At 46.7% G+C, this 20,425-nt stretch overlaps 1 protein-coding gene across 4 annotated transcripts; it reads left to right on the top strand.

Moving 5' to 3' along the window:
• Positions 1–129: 129 nt before the first annotated feature.
• Positions 130–18,680, top strand: C15H20orf96 (chromosome 15 C20orf96 homolog). 4 transcript variants are annotated; one of them, XM_059896121.1, is made up of 11 exons: positions 130–316; positions 834–951; positions 2,460–2,523; positions 7,954–8,066; positions 12,065–12,223; positions 12,695–12,794; positions 13,700–13,857; positions 13,938–14,039; positions 14,205–14,291; positions 15,009–15,127; positions 18,332–18,680. In XM_059896121.1, the coding sequence occupies exons 4-11, from the start codon at positions 7,980–7,982 to the stop codon at positions 18,390–18,392; spliced, it is 873 nt and encodes a 290-aa protein (XP_059752104.1). In that variant the 5' UTR covers positions 130–316; positions 834–951; positions 2,460–2,523; positions 7,954–7,979; the 3' UTR covers positions 18,393–18,680. The 4 variants fall into 4 exon arrangements, with proteins under 4 accessions (XP_059752104.1, XP_059752103.1, XP_059752106.1 ...); XM_059896120.1 differs by lacking the exon at positions 2,460–2,523; XM_059896123.1 differs by lacking the exons at positions 2,460–2,523; positions 15,009–15,127.
• Positions 18,681–20,425: the final 1,745 nt, after the last annotated feature.

The following is a 20,425-nucleotide window of genomic DNA, read 5'->3' as shown; positions in this document are numbered from 1 at the left end:
CTGGACCGCGCATGCGTGCACCCAACCTATCTCTGGCTGGGTCCTCACTGGGTGTTGTCCCAAGGGCTTTTGACCTCGCCCTCCCCCCCGCCCCCCCGCCTTATCTCCCTAGCCCCGCCTCTCCCTCGAGCTCTCCAGCTCCTGCTTGGCTTGTGTCCCTAGTGGATGAGGTTTCGGCTTCGAGACCCCATGCCAGTTTCATGTTTGCTGCTTGCATCCCGTGGGTTGGGAATGATGGGAGTTCTTTCCCGCCCCAACACTTTCCAGACTCAACCACGCTGGGATTTGCTCCACAGTCCCCCAGTTCCAGGTTCTGGTGAGTCCAGGAGGGCTAGGGAAGGTATGTGGGTGGGGCTTGCTGACCCTGGGCTTGCAGTCAGGTTGCTCCAGGCCCGGCTCTGTCACGCATTTGCTGTGGGACCTAGGGCGTGGCTCTGAAGCTCAGTTTTCTCACCACCTATCAGGATGTAAGGGTGTATTATACTGCTCTCTATTTATCTCTGATTGCTTTCCTGTTGGGTCTTTTCCATGCCTTCTGTTTCTCACAGTTCTTAGCACCTCCCAGCCGATGTGCTTAGTAAATTCTGGCTGGCTGCTGAAAAAGTGATAGCTAACACTTACGGAACACTTACCACATGCTTTACAAATATCATCTTTTGGAATTTTTGTACCAACCTGTGGAGGTAGCTTTTATAATTAGATCCAGTTTACAGATGAGAAAATTGAGGCTCAGAGAGGTAAATCCACTTGATCAAGGTTACAGATATCTGTAAGGGGGGAAGCTGGGATTTGAGCCCATGAGCTGTGTGACTGATTTGTGTTATGTCTGGTAGGATTATGTTCCATGGCAGCAGTCCAAGCAGAAAGCCAAGCCATCTACTCTGCCTCCAATCCCACGAACTGTCAACACTAAGAAAAGCAAAATGAAGACCTGGACTACCATCCAGCCAGGTGGGCAGAGGCACTTGGGTGCTGGTGGAGTTGGGGGCAGGATGGAGTGGATGCTCTTGGCCCTTGGTGACAACATTTATATCAGGGTAGGCTAACTACTATAACAAACAATCCCCAGATTTCAAGTATTAATACAGAAACATATTTCTCATTTATGTCGAAGTACATTTGTGGATCTAGCGGGGAGGGAGTAATCTTTTTCACATGATCATTCAGGGATCTAGGCTCCTTCACCTTGTGGCAATGACATTTTTTAAGGCCTTGAAGTCCTCTGCTGGGTACTTTTGTATCCAGCAGAGAGAGAAGAGAGAGAGCAAGAGTATGGATGATCCCGTGGGTAGTTCTTTTTCAGGGCACAGACACACATCACTTCTACTCATATTCCAGTGTCCATAACTCAGTCACATGCCTACCCTTAACCACAAGGGAAGATGGGAAATATAATCCAGCTCTGTGTCCAGGAGGAAGAGAAAACAGGGTTTGGTGAACTTGGGATAATCTCTGCCACATCACTGTCATGCTTTCCAGGGGAGTTCTGAGGCCTTGGCTCAGGCAGACATGGGTTCAAACCTTGGCTCTGCCATCTACTCTCTTGGGAAAGTGAGAGAGATGAATGAGTTTTTGTTTTCTCATTTGTAAAATGAGGACACTAATACTTACCTGATAGGATTGTTGTGAGAATTAAGTGAGAAGATCTGTGTAAAGCATTGTTATTCAGACCCAACACTCCTTTTAATGACAAATATTACAAATATTTTGTAATATTCCTTTAGTATCCTGAAATAAACTTCATAGATAATATAACCTACCTACATATATAATTTTTAAATATTAATTTAATACCATAACTGTAAAGGAAATGGGAAGTTATTTATAGTTAAATAAAGTATATTTCAGTATGTAAATGCTCAGGATGGAGTCCACTAGAAGACATTAGAAAGTCATCAGAAGCTTACTCATAGATGTGGAGTCATATGTTATGGTGAACATAACAGTTGCAAATGCAGAGTGACACACAGTGGGAAATCAGGGACTCAAATAAAATACCAAGAGGGATTTTTCATTGCAACTGAGATTTCCAAAGTGGTGCCCATCTCTTGGTAAAGTTCTAAACAAAAAAAGCACAATTTTCCCTTGATTGTAGTTGCTTTCTTGGAAAATTCAGCATTATAGTAAAACCCTGAAAAATATTCTTTGTGGCTATATGTAAAACAGAGTCAGGTTCTGGGATCAGATTGTTATAAATAGGGGTTTTACCTATGTCATATCTAGTAGGACTTAGGAGAGTTATGCCAGACAGGAGAATTCTATGTTTTATGGGGTTGTCCTGTTCTGGGGGATGTCTCGTGTGCCTGGCCCCTACCTATAGATGCCAGTTGGGCCCCCAGTGAGAACCCACAGATCCCCCCCTGCCAATATATCTAAAACACCCCTGTTGAGAATCATTGATATAAAGTGATGAGTACAAGACCTGGTGGTAGTGACAGAATTTTTGTCTTTGGTCCTAGACCCTATTCAGACAGCATCTACAAGGAAACTCTTGCCCTTTTCTTTCACTGGGGAAGCGGTGAGGTATGTAACAGACACAACCACAACCAGAACAAGAGCTGTTAACATATACCCAGCACTTACTATGTGCTAGATACTGTTCTCAACACTTTACACCTATCACTTCATTTAATCTTCCCAACAACCCCATGAGGTGAGTGCTGTTATCACCTCCTCTTACAGATGAGGAACCTGAGGCACAGACAGGTGTAACTCCCAGGGTCACAGGTAGGAGGGGCACATCCAGGCTGTGATATTTGGCAGTTTGGCTCCAGGACCCACAGTCAACCACTGGAGAAATGAGTAAAAAATAAATATAAAATGTAAAACAGTAAAACTTTTAGAAAAAAACATAGGAGAGAAAAATCTTTGGGACTGATAGCCAAGTGAAGAGTTCTTTGACTTTACACGAACAGCTGGATCCATAAAAGAAAAATGAAATAAATGGACAAGTTGGACTTCATCAAAATTTAAGACTTTTGTTCTTTTAAAGACTCTGTTAAGAGTATGAAAAGACAAGCTACAGACTTGGAGAAAATGTTTGCAAACCACATATCTGACAAAGGACTGCTTTGTAGAATATATTGGGAACCCTCAAAAGTCAATAGAAAAACAATTCAGTTAGAAAATGGGCAAAAGACATGAAGAGGCATTTTACCCAAAGAGGAAATACACATGGTAAATAAGCACATGAAAAGATGTTCAAGATCATTATCCATTAGGGCTATGCAAATTAAACCACAGTGAGGTGTCACTGCACACCTATCAGAATGGTTAAAATGAAAAATAGTAATAACACCAAATGTTGGCAATGAGGAGAAACTGGGTCATGCATACATTGCTTGTGGGAATGTGAAATGGAGTCACCATTCTGGAAAAGAATATGGCAGTTTCTTATTAAACTAAACACACATTTCCCATAATGATCCAACAATTGCACTCTTGGGCATTTGTTCCAGAGAAGTGAAACTTATGGCCACACAAAAACCAGCGCAAAAGGATATCGAAAAGGATAAAATACCTAGGAATAAACCTACCTAAGGAGACAAAAGACCTGTATGCAGAAAACTATAAGACACTGATGAAAGAAATTAAAGATGATACAAACAGATGGAGGGATATACCATGTTCTTGGATTGGAAGAATCAACATTGTGAAAATGACTATACTACCCAAAGCAATCTACAGATTCAGTGCAATCCCTATCAAACTACCAATGGCATTTTTCACAGAACTAGAACAAAAAAATTCACAATTTGTATGGAAACACAAAAGACCCTGAATAGCCAAAGCAATCTTGAGAAAGAAAAACGGAGCTGGAGGAATCAGGCTCCCTGACTTCAGACTATACTACAAAGCTACAGTAATCAAGACAGTATGGTACTGGTACAAAAACAGAAATATAGATCAATGGAACAGGATAGAAAGCCCAGAGCTAAACCCACGCACATGTGGTTACCTTATCTTTGATAAAGGAGGCAAGAATATACAATGGAGAAAAGACAGCCTCTTCAATAAGTGGTGCTGGGAAAACTGGACAGCTACGTGTAAAAGAATGAAATTAGAATACTTCCTAACACCATACACAAAAATAAACTCAAAATGGATTAAATACCTAAATATAAGGCCAGGCACTATAAAACTCTTCGAAGGAAACATAGGCAGAACACTCTGACATACATCACAGCAAGATCCTTTTTGACCCCCCTCCTAGAGAAATGGAAATAAAAACAAAAATAAACACATGGAACCTAATGAAACTTAAAAGCTTTTGCACAGCTAAGGAAACCGTAAACAAGATGAAAAGACATCCCTCCAAATGGGAGAAAATATTTGCAAATGAAGCAACTGACAAAGGATTAATCTCCAAAATTTACAAGCAGCTTATGCAGCTCAATATCAAAAAACAAACAACCCAATCCAAAAATGGGCAGAAAACCTAAATAGACATTTCTCCAAAGAAGATATACAGATTGCCAACAAACACATGAAAGGATGCTCAGCATCACTAATCATTAGAGAAATGCAAATCAAAACTGCAATGAGGTATCACCTCACACCAGTCAGAATGGCCATCATCAAAAAATCTACAAACAGTAAATGCTGGAGACGGTGTGGAGAAAAGGGAACCCTCTTGCGCTGTTGGTGGGAATGTAAATTGATACAGCCACTATGGAGAACAGTATGGAGGTTCCTTAAAAAACTAAAAATAGAGCTACCATACGACCCAGCAATCCCACTACTGGGCATATACCCTGAGAAAACCATAATTCAAAAAGAGTCATGTACCACAATGTTCATTGCAGCTCTATTTACAATAGCCAGGACATGGAAGCAACCGAAGTGTCCATTGACAGATGAATGGATAAAGAAGATGTGTCACATATATACAATGGAATATTACTCGCCATAAAAAGAAATGAAATTGAGTTACTTGTATTGAGGTGGATGGACCTAGAGTCTGTCCTACAGAGTGAAGTAAGTCAGGAAGAGAAAAACAAATACCGTATGCTAACACATATATATGGAATCTATAAAAAAAAAAGGTTCTGAAAAACCTAGGGGCAGGACAGGAATAAAGATGCGGACGTAGAAAATGGACTTGAGGACACTGGGAGGGGGAAGGGTAAGCTGGTATGAAATGAGAGAGTGGCATGGACATATGTACACTACCAAATGTAAAATAGATAGCTAGTGGGAAGCAGCCACATAGCACAGGGAGAGCAGCTTGGTGCTTTGTGACCACCTAGAAGGGTGGGATAGGGAGGGTGGGAGGGAGATGCAAGAGGGAGGAGATATGGGGATATATGTATAGCTGATTCACTTTGTTATACAGCAGAAACTAACACACCATTGTAAAGCAATTATACTCCAATAAAGATGTTAAAAAAAAAAAAAAGGCGATGTGGTGTGTATACACACACACACACAGGAATACTACTCAGCCATAAAAAAGAATGAAATAATGCCATTTGCAGCAACATGGATGGACCTAGAGATTACCATACTAAGTGAAGTGAATCAGAAAGACAAATATCATATGATATCATTTATATGTGGAACCTAAAATATGATACAAATGAACTTATTTACAAAACAGAAACAGACTCACAGACATAGAAAACAAACTTATGGTTACCAAAGGGGAAAGGTGGGTGTAGAGATAAATTAGAAGTTTGGGATTAGCAGATACAAACTACTATATATAAAATAGATAAACAACAAGGTCCTACTGTATACCATAGGGAACTATATTCAATATCTTGTAATAAACTATAATGGAAAAGAATATGAAAAGTATATATATATATATATATATATATATATATATATATATATACACACACACACATATATATGTATAACTGAATCACTTTGCTGTACACCAGAAACTAAGACAACTTGTAAATCAACTGTACTTCAATTTAAAAAAGTGAAAAAAAAAAAAAAAGTGCATGAAAGTTTCAGAGTAGCCTTATTCATAATACCCCCAAACTGGAAACAATCCAGATGTCCTTTAATGAGTGAGTAGTTAAACAAACTATGGTACGTCCATTCCATAGCATGTAGTACTGTTCAGCAAGGAAAAGGAAAGAACTTTTGATACATTCACTAACTTGGATCAATCTCCAGAGAATTATGCTGAGTGAAAAAAGCCAATCTCAGAAGTGACATACTGTATGATTCCATTTGTATAACCATCTGGGAATGACAGAATTTGTAGAAATGGAGAACAGATTAGTGATTGACAGAGGTAGGGTGAGCATGGAAGGGGAGGGAAGTGGGTGTGGCAATAAAAGGCAGCATGAGCGATCCTTGTGGTTGTGGAAATGTTGTCTTTCAATGTCCTGGTTGTGATAGTGTACTTAGTTTTGCAAGATGTTACGGTCGGGAAAAATTGGGTTAAGGGAACATAGGATTTCTCTGCGTTATTTCTTAAGTAAATGTAATCTGAATTTATTTAAAAATAAAAAGTTTAATTACAAAAAAGATAAATCAGGGCTACCACCATTAATGAAAAGAAATACTCCTTATTAAAGCGACAAATCTTCTTAAGTATTTAAGTTCAACTTAACAAATGTTATAATTTTTAAAAACCCTTGTGAAGGGGGTTTTGGAAGTTGGTTAATTAAATTCTCCTAAATCGTTTAAGCCACCTTTAAAATTTAATATATTCACTCTCATTTTCAAAAAGTTCACTTGTTCTGATTAACAAAACCACTGGGTATTTAATGTAATTCTTGTATATCTAATAAATAAACTTCTAAATATGGATAATCTTATGTTCATTTAAAAGTTGTGGTAATTTATACACATTTAATAAGAGTGTATTAAACCTTTCAACTTAAAACAAATCTAAATCAAAATCTCACTTACACATTTTAAATTAGAACCACAAAATTAATCTATTAATCACTCCATCTCTCAAACAATACAATTAAATACCAGATACATACAGATAATTCATAACTTTAACACAAAATTACTCTAATTTACTTTGTCACTTCAACACTTAATACCAAATTAAGGATATTGATCCATAAAAGAAATAATATTTTTCAAAAATGAACTGCGTTGCACCTCCAACAGAGATGTTGGCGGGGGCTGACAAGGCAGCAGCAGCGTTTGTGATGATCTGTGTGATTTGCCTCATAACTGCGCAGGACGCGTGGAGAGGAAGCAGGGATTCTCAGAACATGCCCTCCGAATGCCTTTTTCTGATCTGAATTATTTTCGTGTACGTCTCATCTGGCAGGACCACAGCTTTTACAGGTATTCCGGAGACAGCTGGTTAGCATTTTGCATGGCTCCTGTGCCTTTATCTGATGCTGTGGTCCTGATCCCAATTCTCAGGTCATTGGTAATAACAGTGACAACTAGTAATTTATATTTAGCACTGAATATGGGTTAGGCACTATTCCAAATACTTTATAGTAACTTCTTATTTAATTTCACTACAACTCTGTGAGGTAGGCATGATGATTATTTCTGTTTTACAGATGGGAAAGCTGAGGGACAGAGAGGTCATGTGACCTGCCCAAGGTCATATAGCTAGTAGAAGGCAGAATCCGGATTCAAACCCAGGCTGTCTGGTTCTTTAGTTGTTGCTGTTAACCCCTATCCCTTCTGAGCTTGCCACCGGCCAGCTTGGTGGGAGAGATTGGGGATGTCTGGCCATCTCCTGCTGCTACCCCTCTCCTCCCCTCTGTTCAATCCCACAGTCACTGTGGTATGTGGAAGTCTCCTAGGCTTCTCCGTCCTTTATAACAAGGCTCAGAGTGGGGCCTGGGAGCTAACTGATGGATGTGAGCTTCATTCCTCAGTCTCACTGTTGTACATTATAAGGACATGAGTGGATGGCATTGGGGTCTCTCATGGCTGGTGCATTCCCTGGAACCTGACCCCACATCTGCCTCTACCCTCACACTCTCTCTGTCCTTTCCTATACCCTAGGGCTGCAATCCAAGCCCACCTTGTGGATGACAAGCCAGCCGAGGAATCCACTAGAACTGCGCAGAGGAAAATTGGACTCGGGGAAGACACAGACCAAAATCCGACTAATGAGAGTATGAGGGGCATCTTTCCACAGGCACCAGGGCAGGGGGCGGGGGATGGTGATAGCAAACATGCACTGAGCACTTCACGGGTGCCTGACTTGACTCCTCCTCCTCACAGCAACCCCGTGGGCACGCTTATCATCATCCCTCTTTTACAGATGGGGAAACTGAGGTGCAGGGAGATGACACAGACCACGCAGCTAGAAAATGCAGTACCAGGGGTCAAAGCCAGTTAGGCAAACAGCAGTTTGCCTTTGTTTTTGTGTTTTTTGGCCGCGCTGCAAGGCATGTGGGATCTTAGTTCCCTGACCAGGGATCGAACCTGCGCCCCCTGCATTGGGAGCACAGAGTCTTAACCACTGGACCACGAGGGAAGTCCCTTGCCTTTGTGTTTAAGACTCAGGAAAATGATCAGAATCACTTTTTTTTTTTTTTAACATTAATGACTGCAATGCATTAAAACATGAAATATATGAACATCTATGAAAGAACAAATAAAACCAACTCGCTCTTCACCTTTGGAGGATCCCAGGGAAACAAATCAGTAATTTTTTTTTTTTTTTTGACTTAAAACAGTAGAAATTTATTGTCTCACGGTTCTGGAGGCCAGAAGTCCAAGATCAAGGTGTTGGCAGGACCGTGCTCCCTCTGAGCAGAATCACTTTTTATTTTACTGCATTAGGAACACAATTTAGTGGCTTGTTCGTTTTAAAATTTCCAGTAAATTAGCCTTTCATGGAATACAGTGCATCTTAAAGCGAGGCTTAGGAGCTTACTATTAAAAATTTTCACATCAACTAATAGAACTTTTGATAATTGATTTTCTTACCATCCGTTATTTTTTTATGGCTTCTGAACATTGTTTCAAAGTATTTGAAATGACTAGAAGAAGAGGGGGCTTTTGTGTCCATAGGAGAAAGTAAAATACCAAATACTATAAATACTACAAGATACTATAGAAGAACTCTTAACTTCTTCAGGAAAGTTTTTAGTATGATGAGTCAATGAACAATGACTGTTATATAAAGAAATAGGGAAAAATGTATTTGCCTTGAAACCTTTTTTTTCCCTTTAACCTTCAATTTTGCAAAAATGGTTTAGAGGCAGCCCTGCATTCGTAAAGTAGGAACTCATATTTCTGATGTTATTTTTATCCTGACTTTAGAAGGGTTTATGTGTTTTTGTTTGAAACATGAACTTGGACAGTTGGCTCTAAAACTTGTGCTCGTAACCAGTTCCTAATACTGTCTCTTGTAATCAATCATTCATTTGTTTAGTCAACAAATATGTGAGCACCTACTATGTGCCAGACCCTGTTCTAGGTGTGGGGATTCACCAGTGATGTGGCCTCTGACCTTTGGTAGCTCACATTCTACTGGGGGAGACAGACAATAAGTAAGACAGATAAAAATGTAATACGTGTAGTGAGGGTAAGAGCTATGAAGAAGTGTAAAATAAGGTTAGGGGCTAAAGAGGCACAGAGGAGGGAGTGGCCATGACTGTTTTAGGAGGGTGGTCAGGGAAGGCTGCTAAGGTGGTGACATCTGAGGGGGAATGTTCCAGGCCGAGGAACTGGAAGTGCAAAGGCCCTGAGGTTGGTGTGAGGTCAGTGATGGGCCAGGTGATGAGGAAGAAAGATGGTGGGCTGTGGGGGGAAGGAGATAGCTTGTATACAGCCCTGTAGTCCATGATTAGGCTTTGTGTTTGTATAGAGTAAGGCAGGAAGACCCTGGAGGATTCTGAGTAGAGTGGGGATATGATCTGACTTAGATTTTCACAGGAGTCCTTGGGCTGCTGCTGCTGTGTGCAGAACAGGCTGTGGGGACAAGGGGGAAACAGAGCAAGGGAGCAGAAATGACTCAGTTGGTTTGTTCTTGGATACGAAGTAGGATCCTGACTCTGCCCCTCAGCCTTAGGACAGTCACTTATTTGATCAACGACTCCTGAGAGAATGCCTACGATGTGCCAGGCACCAAGCCGGGTGTTGGGGACACAGCTGTGAACACGGCCCTTAGAATTTGTGCTGTGATGGAGCTTATACTTTAGTGGGGAGACACATAATAAATGAATTAAAACCCCCCAAGAGTAGTACTCATCAGTTTATTCAGCCCATACTTATGGAGCTCCAGGCACTCTCCTGTGTGCTGGAGATACATACAGCTGTGACAAAACAACCAAAGCCCCTGCCCTCCTGGCTGTAAAATTCTAGTTGAGTAGACAGACACGAAACAAGATAATAAGAAAAACATGTTATGTTTGGTAGTGATGAGTCCTAGGAGAAAAATAAATTGGGAAAAGGGGAGACATAATTACAAACTGTAATTATGTAATTACAAATTGGGTAAGGGTCAGGACCGACACCAAGCAGGGTTTCTACCCTAGAGCTGGTGGTCAGGGAAGACCCATTTCTAGAGCAGAGGTCATTAATTCTACACTTTATCAGAATCACCTGCGAGTGGGGCTCAGTGGGCCTGAGACTCAGAGACTGGCATTTTTCACAAGATGCTTCTGGTCCCTGTGGGCCATATTTGGAGATGTTTTGGTCTGGAGATGTGAAGGCAAGATGGTGGAGTGGCTAGGAACCCAGACTTCAAGGACAACGGCTCTGCGATGTGTGACCTTGGGTAAGGTACTGCATCCCCCTGACCCTCAAGTTCTGCTTCCCTAAAGTGGGGATAATAATAGTCCCAAGTGAGGTAGTGCATGAGAAGTGCTTAGCATACTTTAGAGTTCATAATAAGTACTCTATGCATTTGCACTGTTACTCATTATTGTGTGAGGAATATGGGAGCTGAGGGCTAGGAAGAGGTAGTTTCTAGCAAAGGACAGAGAAATGAGGAAGAACAGAAGGAATAAAGACGAGAGCACATAGCCTGGCAGAGGTGGAGGGTGAGAACCGGTGAGAATGGTGACTAGTCACTGAGTGTGTGAGGCGTGACACTAAGCGGCTTGATTGTGAATATTACCTCATCTGTTTTTTATAGCAGCAGCTCTCTGAAGCGGGTATTAGTTTCCTAACCTACAGAATGAGTATAGCAGGGTTCTGGGAGGCTAACTGACTCGCCCAGGTTCCCTTAGGTGGGAAGTGGCAGAGCTGGCATTTGAACCAAGGTGTGTCGAGGCCTAACATCCAAGTCTTGATCACTGTGAGGTTCAGCCATGCCTTGCAGCTTTAGGCCCACTCAGTTCCTCATCTTAGTGTGGTGGAAAGATAGACATTGGGAGTCAGAAGTCTGCCTTTCGAGTTCCGGTGCCACTATTTCCTGGCTGTGCAACTTTGGGGCAGTCATGTAACCTGCCTGAACATCCACCTATCGGTAAAATAGAGCTGGGGAACGTAGGGTTGTTGGAGGGTAAGCGGATACCCTGAGCCGCCTGCTGAGTGAGGAGCCCTCAGCAATTGTTCTTGTTGTTATTATTATTGTAGGTTATGTGTACCTGCTTGGGGGCTCTTAGGCAAGTCCCTTAATCCCTTAGAGGCTCATTCTTTCCCCAGGGGCTGTTGTATGAAACAGTCCTCACTCAGCTCAGCTGCCTGACGAGAAATGGTAGCGATTGTCATCCACTCTGCCTCTCCTGCTTCTTCTCCAGACAAGGCCCGTCTCCTCGGCCATCTTCTTTCCTACTTGGGCGTTTTCTATTATTGCTAGTACTATAGTTCATCGATTCTAAGAAGCCATTGATAATAAGGCGTACCTTTATCTTAATTACCCACTAATAAAATGTTTGTCAATTAGACTGTAACACGCCACCAACTGTAAGATATATCCCCACCTCAGAGTGTAAAATTATGGGAAAATGGGTGTTTCAGAAAGGATGAAATAATTCAAGGTGCTCTGACCCGCAGACAATGGGGAACCGCCGCCCAGCCCGGGTGGCATTTACCAGTCGAGGCCGCAAGGGGGCGGATTGCGGCGGGAGGGAAGTGGTCCCTAGGCTCCCGGAGGTTCCGGCCAGCTCCGCGCATCACGGAACACTGCCCCCCTTCCCTGTTCCTCCGCTTGCAGACGATGCTCGGGAACCGGCGAACCGCGCACCAGGAGCTCTGCAACCACGAGGACTTCCTCACCAAGCTCCGTGGCGAACTGATCAAGACCATCCAGGACACGGAGGACAGCTCGGCCCTGAAAGTGCGGGTGATGCTGCAGCAGCAGGACGTCTTCACGGTGAGCCCCCACCGTGGCCCCGCAGCCCTGCCTCTGCCCTGCGTTGCGGTCCAGCCCGCGACGCCGCCCTCCTGAGCGCTTGGGCGCCCTCTCGTGCTTTCTCCCGGCCTCTCCCGGCCCGTTGCGCAAACTGCTTCCTCCATGTGGAGGATACATCTCTTACACACTCCGCCCCACCCCGCCCACCTACCTGGGCTTTGGAATCAGACTGGGGATGGGGGGTGGGGGTGGGAACTCATCTCCATCAGCACTTATTAGCTGGAAGACTTTGAGTTAACCTCTGAGCCCTGTAAAACTGGGGCACAACAGCACCCACCCCGAAGAGGAGTTGTGCCTGGCACACAGTATGTGTGGGCTTGGGTTTGGAGACTCCTCTGAGGAAGTGCTGAGTCCTCTGACTGTCTGTGCTTTGGCTGCACCAGTGGAGGCTTGGGGTGAGCTGACCCCCTTCCCCGTCCCCCACTCCCACAGACCATCGCTGACATCTTGGAGTACTCAAACAAGAAGAAGCTGCACCAGATGCAGTGTGAGCTTCAGGAATGGGAGGAGAAGGAGGAATCCGAGATACACAGTAAGAATCCCGGGGGCTGACTCCTTGACCCTCGCCTGGCCCTCTGGGGAGGTCAGCTGCTGGGCATTGCCCCTGCACCTCCCTTTCGGGAACCATCAGGCCCATCACGTCCCTTCTGAGGCCGATGGGACTGCTAAGATGCACAGCTGACAGCTTACTTATCAAGCACTTAGCACTTGCAGGCCCTACGTGCTTTGTTTTTATGGGCTCACTCTCCGTCATTCTGACTACCTCTAAGGCAGGGAAGTTTTTCTTTTCTCCCATTTTACAGATGAGACAACTGAGGGCAAGGGAAGTGAAGTAGCCTGCTGAAGGTTATACAGCTAGGAGCCAGCATCCTAATCCCAGCCTCCCTCTTTCTTGCCAGGGTCCCTCTGGGAGTCAGTGGCTGGGACAGGTCACTGGCCACAGACCTGCTGAGCCTGTGGTTTCTTTCCCCTGAGCAGACTAGAAGCCTTCTGAGGGGAGGGGCGGTGTGTCAGGCAGCCTCAGACGCTGGGGATCCCCTCCATGGAGGGTGGCAGGATAGACTGTCTTAATCCTGCCCTGGTCATGTCTTGGGAGCCAGTGTTGCCCCATTTCACTGGGCTCATTGCCTTGGGAGCATGTGTATGAGGAGACTGAGAGGGAGGGTCTTGGTGAGGGTCATGCAGTGTCAGTGGCAGAGCCGGGGCTTGCCTAGGGATCTTGCACTGGGATAGTTTCTTTCCTACCCAGCATTGCCTCTTCTCCTGTGAAGGTAAAGAGCTCTCTAGGGGCTTAACTGTCCACCACCTCCCAGCCTTGTGTGAACTTGCTTCAGCCCAGACCCCAATTCATTGGACAAGGAGAGCTTTGCCTCTTGGGTCTCCCCAGAGGGGTTCTTGAGGGAGGATCCTGCCTTCTGTCCCTCCTGATCTCTTCAGACCTGGAGCAGCAGGTGGAACAGCTGGATGCCAAGATCGAGAAGGTCCACAAGAAAGTGAGCTTCGTGAGCACTTACAAGGACCGTGAGTATGCCGTCAAGTCGGTCCAGGTTGCCAACCTTGTGCGCCAGCTGCAGCAGGTGAAGGACAGCCAGCAGGTAGGTGAGCCCATGGCCTTGCCTCGCCAGACCACGTGGGAGGCAGGGCTGGTGGCCAACACCCTCCTGCTGACCCCCAGGATGAGCTGGATGACCTCAGTGAGATGTGCAGAATGGTCCTGGCGTCTATGTCCAACCAGATTCAGAATAAGAAAAAAAACCTTCTGAGGTCTCTGGTCGTGGTGAGTAGCCAGCCACTGTGGCAGGTATCCAGGTCCTGCCCCCAGCCCTGCTTTTTTCCCTGTCCTCTGCCTCCAGGCACCCCCCCCCCCACACCCACTGTGCTACCCAGTGCATGGTAGCCCCTGGGGCCAGACTTGGGGGCCAGACCTCTCCTTCCTCTGCAGAAAATCCAGCATGCTCATCAGGAGGCGCTCTTGCAGAAGACTTGGAATAGCCGGGTCATACTGAAATACATGGACAAGTTCCGAGAAGTGAGTGGGCAGCAAAGGTGGTCGTCACCCCTGGGCTAGAGCAGGAGGGTGGGTGGTCCCCAGGACCTGTGGGAGTCAGGCTTGTCCTGATCTGGCGCTCATGAGGTCTCTGACTCTGGTGTTAGCCTTCCTCCTTGGCAGTGCCATTAATGCCACGTATCGTTCATCTGAGAAGGGGATTCATGCTGCCCTAGGGTTTGCCTCATTAACCAACACCAGCGGCCATGACCCATCAGCAACATCACCAAGCATCACCAGACGACCATCACTTTAATTTCACTACCCAACCCCGGTCTTCACCTCTTAATTCTTGTCATTGAGCATCACTCATGACCAGTGTTAATGAAGTCCACCATCACCACCCGCTCGTGGTAATTTTCGTTATCTTGCACCTTCATCAGTTATCCGAGTGAATGGCCTTCATCATCTCCACCAGGCCCCATTAATTCTAACTGTCAAGCGCTGCCACCCATTTGCAACCTGTCTCCATTCTCCACGATCCCCTCACCCTTTCCAGCACCATCAAACATCGTCAGTAACTTGTGAGCCAGCCCTGCCCTGCACAGCGAGGCCCCCCCACCTCTGGAGTCCAGAAGTCCCAGTGGCAAAGCCCAGGCCATTTCCGTAGATGAATGGGGAATAATCCTTGTTCATTTTGCCCTTTTCTCCCTTTGGTTGGGGAATGTTTCGTTTCTCACTTTCCCCTGCTCTCCTCAGTTTATAGACCATTTTGAGGAGGAAATACCCATATTAAGGGCTGAGATGGAACAGCTCCAGTTTCAGATCTGGGAACCCCGAGAGATTGTATTTGCGGACATTCTGCTTCGGAGATCCAAGTATGTGATCCTTGTGTAGCTACCTCTTAAACTAGCCATGCTCTGGACTCGAAGAAGCTCTCTGTTCTCGGGGAAGGCAGCCTGGTGGAGAAGGCAGGAGGCTGGGTTTTTGCCTTGGCTCTGCCACTGACTGTGTAGCAGATGTGACCTTTCCCATCTTTGGGCCTTAGTGTCCCATCTCTGCACAGCAGGCTGAGTTAGGTAATCTCTCTGGACCCTTCCAATTCCAGATTCCATGTTTCAACCAAGTGGGTACACCCCTAAGCTCCTGGGGTGTTCAGGAAGACAGTGTTGAGTGGGGTGGTCGGCTCCAGAGAAGAATGGCCTGGAAGGGACACTGCAGGGAGAGAAGGGTGTTCTCTCTGTGGGGCAGAATTCTGGGCCCCAAAGGAGGGACTTCCCTCCTTCCAAAACCAGTTCTCTGCCTGCCCTCCCTTGGGTCAGGCCCTCTGGGTCTGAGGGTGAGGATCCCACCAGGCCACGCCTCTCTATGTGGGGCAGATCTTACCATCTGCAAATTATTTTTCTTCTTCTTAGCTTCTATGTCTATCTCCTTCTCTTCCTCTCCCTTTCCTTCCTCCTCCTCTACCTCCTATTCTTCATTCTCCTCTTATTTTCCTTAAAAAGTACTGTCAAATTTATGATGTGCCTATGGAGCGCCAGGCACTGTGAGTGCAAGCAACCCTTGGCTCTGCCACCATTGAGCCAAGGAGGGGCCCAGACATTAATCGGTAACGAGCCACCGACAAATGTCCCGTTGCAACTGACCCCAGAGCTGCTGAAGCAGAGGTATGGATGTGGCCCTGGCAGAGCGTAGCCCGGACAGAGAGGAGTCTGGAGGGTCAAGAGAGGTTTCCCTGAGAATGTGACAGTTTAAACCAAGGTCTGAAGGATGATGCGTACAAGTTCACTGGGCAAAAGGGGCTGAAGGGGGAACTGAAGGAAGAACATTTCCAGGTGGTGGTGCTGGCGTCTTGGGGGTGTGGTGAGTAGGCACCGTTGTCCTGATCTGAGCTCTGAACACATTGAAATAAGACTGAAAGGGGCAAGGCAGACATGGGCCAGACTCTCACTTTTATTCTGATAAAGCTGATTTTAGAGAATGTATCAACAGCTTCTATCTCCAGGTATGTCGGCTTCCGAATACTGAACCCAGAATTAGGCAAATCGAGCTCCTTGGTCAGCTGTGTTGGAGCAGAGGAGAGTGTAGTCCTTGCAGGCTGCTCGTTGCTGAGAGAGAACAGGGCAGGGCTACCCATGCCCCATCCTATTCTCCAGACTCACTGTTCAGGTCGTTGTACCCCTTTCCAGGGGCAGAGTGAGTAAAGAGAGGCCAGGAGCAGTATGCCTGTTGATGCCCTTCCACGGGCAGGGAGACACCAGGAATGGGAAGAAGCTTCCTCCTCCTAAAATGTGGGAATGGCGCATCCCTAGGCAGAGCTTCTCCAACCAGAATGTGCACAGGAATCACCTAGCGATCTCGTCACAAAGCAGATGCTGAACCAGTGGGTCTGGAGTGGGGCTCAGGAGTCAGCATTTCTGAGAAGCTCCCGGGTGAGGCTGATGCTGGCAGCCCCTGGCTCACAAGCCGAGCACTGAGGCTGTGGAGGATGTGCGGTAGGAGGGAGCTTGGTGTTCACCAGGAGCCAAATGAGGCTGGAATGCAGAGTGATGGGGAGGGTAACGGGGAGGAAGCAGGACAGCTCAGCCCCTAGGAACCGCCATGCAGGGCCCGGTAGACCGAGGGAAGAGTTTGGTACTTGACCCTGAAAGCAAAGACATTTTGAGCTGAGTGGTGACATCAGATTTGCATTCCAAGAAAAGTCACTTTGAAAAGAGGGTGGAGAAGATATTGGAGAGGAGCCAGAGGAGCTGCTGGGAGTCTGGTTGGGTGTGACGGCAGTCGTGTGTGGAGGCGGTGGTTGGGAGTGACTTGGCCAGGGTGGGTGGCAGAAGGCAGAGGAGAGATGGATGGAGTGGAGAAGTATTGAAGAAGGTAAATCCGTAGCCCTTGGTGATATTTGGATGTGGGAAGTCAAGGACAGGGAGGTGTCAAGAATGACCCCTGGGTTTCTGGCTTTTGTAACAGGGTGAGTAGTGGTGCCAGATCCAGAGAGAGGGAAGGCTGGGGCCAGGGAGTGAAGGATGCTTGCGCAGGTCAGTCAGCAGTTGACTGGGACACTGAGTTTAATTTACAGAGACCTCAGCGTGGAGCTGTCAGGTAGGCAGTTGGGGGTATGAGTGTAGATATCAGAAGACAGATATTGACTGGAGATGGAAATTTGGGCATTGCCAGTACAGAGATGCATTTTTTTTTTTTTACTATTATTTTGAACAATTTCAAATATACAGAAAAGTCGAGAGAGTATTATAATGAATACCCAGTTACCCATCTAGATTTAGAAATAGTTATATTTTTGCCATATTGGCTTCATCTTCATTTCTTCCTTTTTCTTTCTTCTGAAATGTTGTAAATTGCAGACATCCTGACATTTCATGTCTAAATACTTCAGCGTGCATCAGTATGTACCATGAGAGTGGGTGAGAGAATTGGGAGGGAGAATGTAATCCTGGAGCCTTGTAAATGTTCTGCTGGTCACTGAGATGGGAAAATAGTGCATATGGGAACCCACTGCTCTTGCTACTTTTATGGAAAGAATAATGCCTGTTTTTTACTGAGCACTTATTACATGCTGGCACGGTCTCATTTAATCTTCCCGTCAGTGACTGAAGGTGGACCCTCCCCACTTGACAGATGAGGAAACGAGGCTCGCCTGGGGTCTGTGACATAGTGAGTGCTTATTACATAGGTGCCCAGTGAAGCCCAGAGGCTCAGAGAGGAGAAGCAGTGTGCTCAAGGTGACACAGAGTTAGGCTTCCCAGTCAGTCATCCTGACTCCAGAGAGTGTTCGTCCTGAGGGGCCCCAGCACTTCAGAGCTGAGCTCCTGTTCCCTCTTGACCTCAGAGCTCTGTGGGGCAACATGAGCCCTGCCAAACCAGTTCCTTTTTCATTTTGACGTGTGTGTGTGTGTGTGTGTGTGTGTGTGTGTGTGTGTTTGCTGTAAGGTCACAGGTTGTGTTTTGGGCTCCCCAAGCGAGTAGCCGTGTTCTAAAGAGCAGGGCTCCTCTGAGGCCGTGCTCCCCTACCTGCAGCTCTGGCGCCCCTGCTTGGTGTCTCACAGCCCTCTGCTTTTTCCTACCAGGTGCACCCCTGACATGGACATCGTCCTCAACATCCCTGTGGAAGAGCTGCTGCCCTTCTAGATGGCGGGGCCGTGGGCCACCCCTCCCTCCCTGGTCTCTTCCCCACACCTAGAGCCTTGAGTTCTCTCCTTCCAAGACCACGTCCCCATTCAGACCCTGGTCTGCAGTTCCTTCCTTCCTCATACTCCCTCCCTCCCTCCTTTCCTTCCTTCCGTTCTTCCTTTTTTCTTTCTGCTTCCTGCTTCCTGCGTCCCCCTCTCCCTCCATTCTTTTGGTTGGTGCTGCTACTTGAGCCAGGTAGGAATTCCTAGTCAAGTCCTTTTTACCAATAAAGCTGGGTTTGCCTTTGCTCTTTGCCAGTGCCTGGGGCTTCCTGAGAAGCCTAGGTAGGAATGGATTTTGTCTTAAGATTAGGGGTGGGCAACTGTGCTGCCTGCATCTGGGGCTCCAAACTTCTTGAGAAGTGCTGGAGCGCCGCCCCTGCCTGAGTCTCCATGGTTCTGTGGCTCCGGGCCACCCCCTCCCTGGTGCAGTGGGACTCCAGTTTCCCACCTGATTTGTGCCCAGACCTGTTGAGGCCAGTTCCGGGGTGGAGGGGGGATTCCTTGAGTTTGATACACCTGGGAACTTGCTGGACCTTCACGCTGCTGGCCATCTCTTTTCCAGTCCAGCCATCTGTCTGTCCACCGCTTCTACCCCAAGGGTGTACGGACGTGAACACCAACTCATCCTCAGGTGCCTAGGCAGGCACTGTTCCCTGCCACATACTCTTTCGCGGTGGACTTAAGAGGGGTGCTGCCTGGACCCCCCTCAAGCAAGGGCTTTTGCTCCGGTTACCGGGAGGGTCACTGGCAGGTGGCCTCCAGCTGCCAGTGCCTTCGGGATTTGCCTTGGCTGCAGAGAGCCGGGCCTCTTCCCACCTTCCATGATGCTTAATGTGCCAACACCAAAGGCTGTTCTGGCTCCAGGGCTCCTTGGAGGGTTGGCTGAAACTGCCGCTGGACCTGCACTGCAGCTTGACTCCTCCCTCTGCCCAGCCCTGTGTGCCCGTCCCTCCTCCCTCCTTCAGCCGATCCCAAGGACACTCAGTCGTCAATGTCCTGTGCCCTGTGCTCTGTCTCAGAATTGGCCTCCCTGGGGACCCAGACTGCTCCCACTCCCAAGAGCCTCTGGCCGCTCACAGATCCACTCTGTGTGTCGGGAGACTTTCGGTTACAGGTAACAGAACATCCAAGTCAGATTGGCCCAAACAATAAAGGGCTCAGGTACATAAGTATTCCAGGTGAGGTGAGGCTTTAACCAGAAATCAAGCGACGGCACCAAGGACCTAGTTTCTATTTCTCTACTTCGTTCTCCAGGGTGTTTCCTCTTGCTGAGGTCGGCACTCCCTGTGGTCCCAGTATGGCTGCCAGCACCTCCTAGGGTGTAGGATTCCTTGTTCTTGTCCTGCTGGAAATAGAGAGTGTCTCTGTCCCAGAACTTTCAGCCAAAGTCTTAAGATTGCTATGACTGGACAGGCTCATATCACATGCCCACCGGGAACCAGCCTAGGAGGTGGAGAGTGCCTACTAATTTAGTCTAGATCATGTGCTGGACCCGTAGAGCAGGGGAAGGGGTGGGTGGGGGGGAGCACATGACCCAGGCTAAGCCAATAGGCACCCCCAGAACCATATGGATCTCCAAACAGAAATGGACAGTGTTGAACATCATAATAGCAAATGCTTTTTAGCTAGAACTTACTTATGCTTTACGTCTATCAACTCATCACATCCTCACAGGAACAACCCTAGGAGGTAGGTATGTTAGCATTTCAATTTTACAGATGAAGAACCCAAAGCATGAAGAGGTAAGGTGACTTTTTTGAAAGTCACCAGGCTAATGTCAGTAAGTGGTGGAGAGAGCTGAGCTGCCAGGTGTCATAGGAGCCAATTAAGACAAGTGCAAATTAAAGTAACAGTCAGGCTTCGATCCTTCACGTCCACATGTAAGGAAGAGGCTAAGCTGGAGAAGTACTGACATCCCTTCCTCGGATTTTCCCCTTGGAACGAATGGCACCATCCCGTCAGGTGGATCCACCCTGGGTATGCTCTCAC

The sequence above is a fragment of the Balaenoptera ricei genome, chromosome 15, assembly GCF_028023285.1.
Source record: "Balaenoptera ricei isolate mBalRic1 chromosome 15, mBalRic1.hap2, whole genome shotgun sequence".
In the NCBI taxonomy this organism is placed as follows: domain Eukaryota; kingdom Metazoa; phylum Chordata; class Mammalia; order Artiodactyla; family Balaenopteridae; genus Balaenoptera; species Balaenoptera ricei.
The sequence above is the reverse complement of the archived record's forward strand: the minus strand, read 5'-3'. Positions and strand labels throughout refer to the sequence as shown.

Coding starts and splice junctions, on each gene's coding strand:
- C15H20orf96 (XM_059896120.1), top strand. CDS start 924: ATGAAGACCTGGACTACCATCCAGCCAG. Junction 12,224..12,694: donor AGCAGCAGGACGTCTTCACG/GTGAGCCCCCAC, acceptor CCACTCCCACAG/ACCATCGCTGACATCTTGGA. Junction 14,040..14,204: donor TTCTGAGGTCTCTGGTCGTG/GTGAGTAGCCAG, acceptor CTTCCTCTGCAG/AAAATCCAGCATGCTCATCA.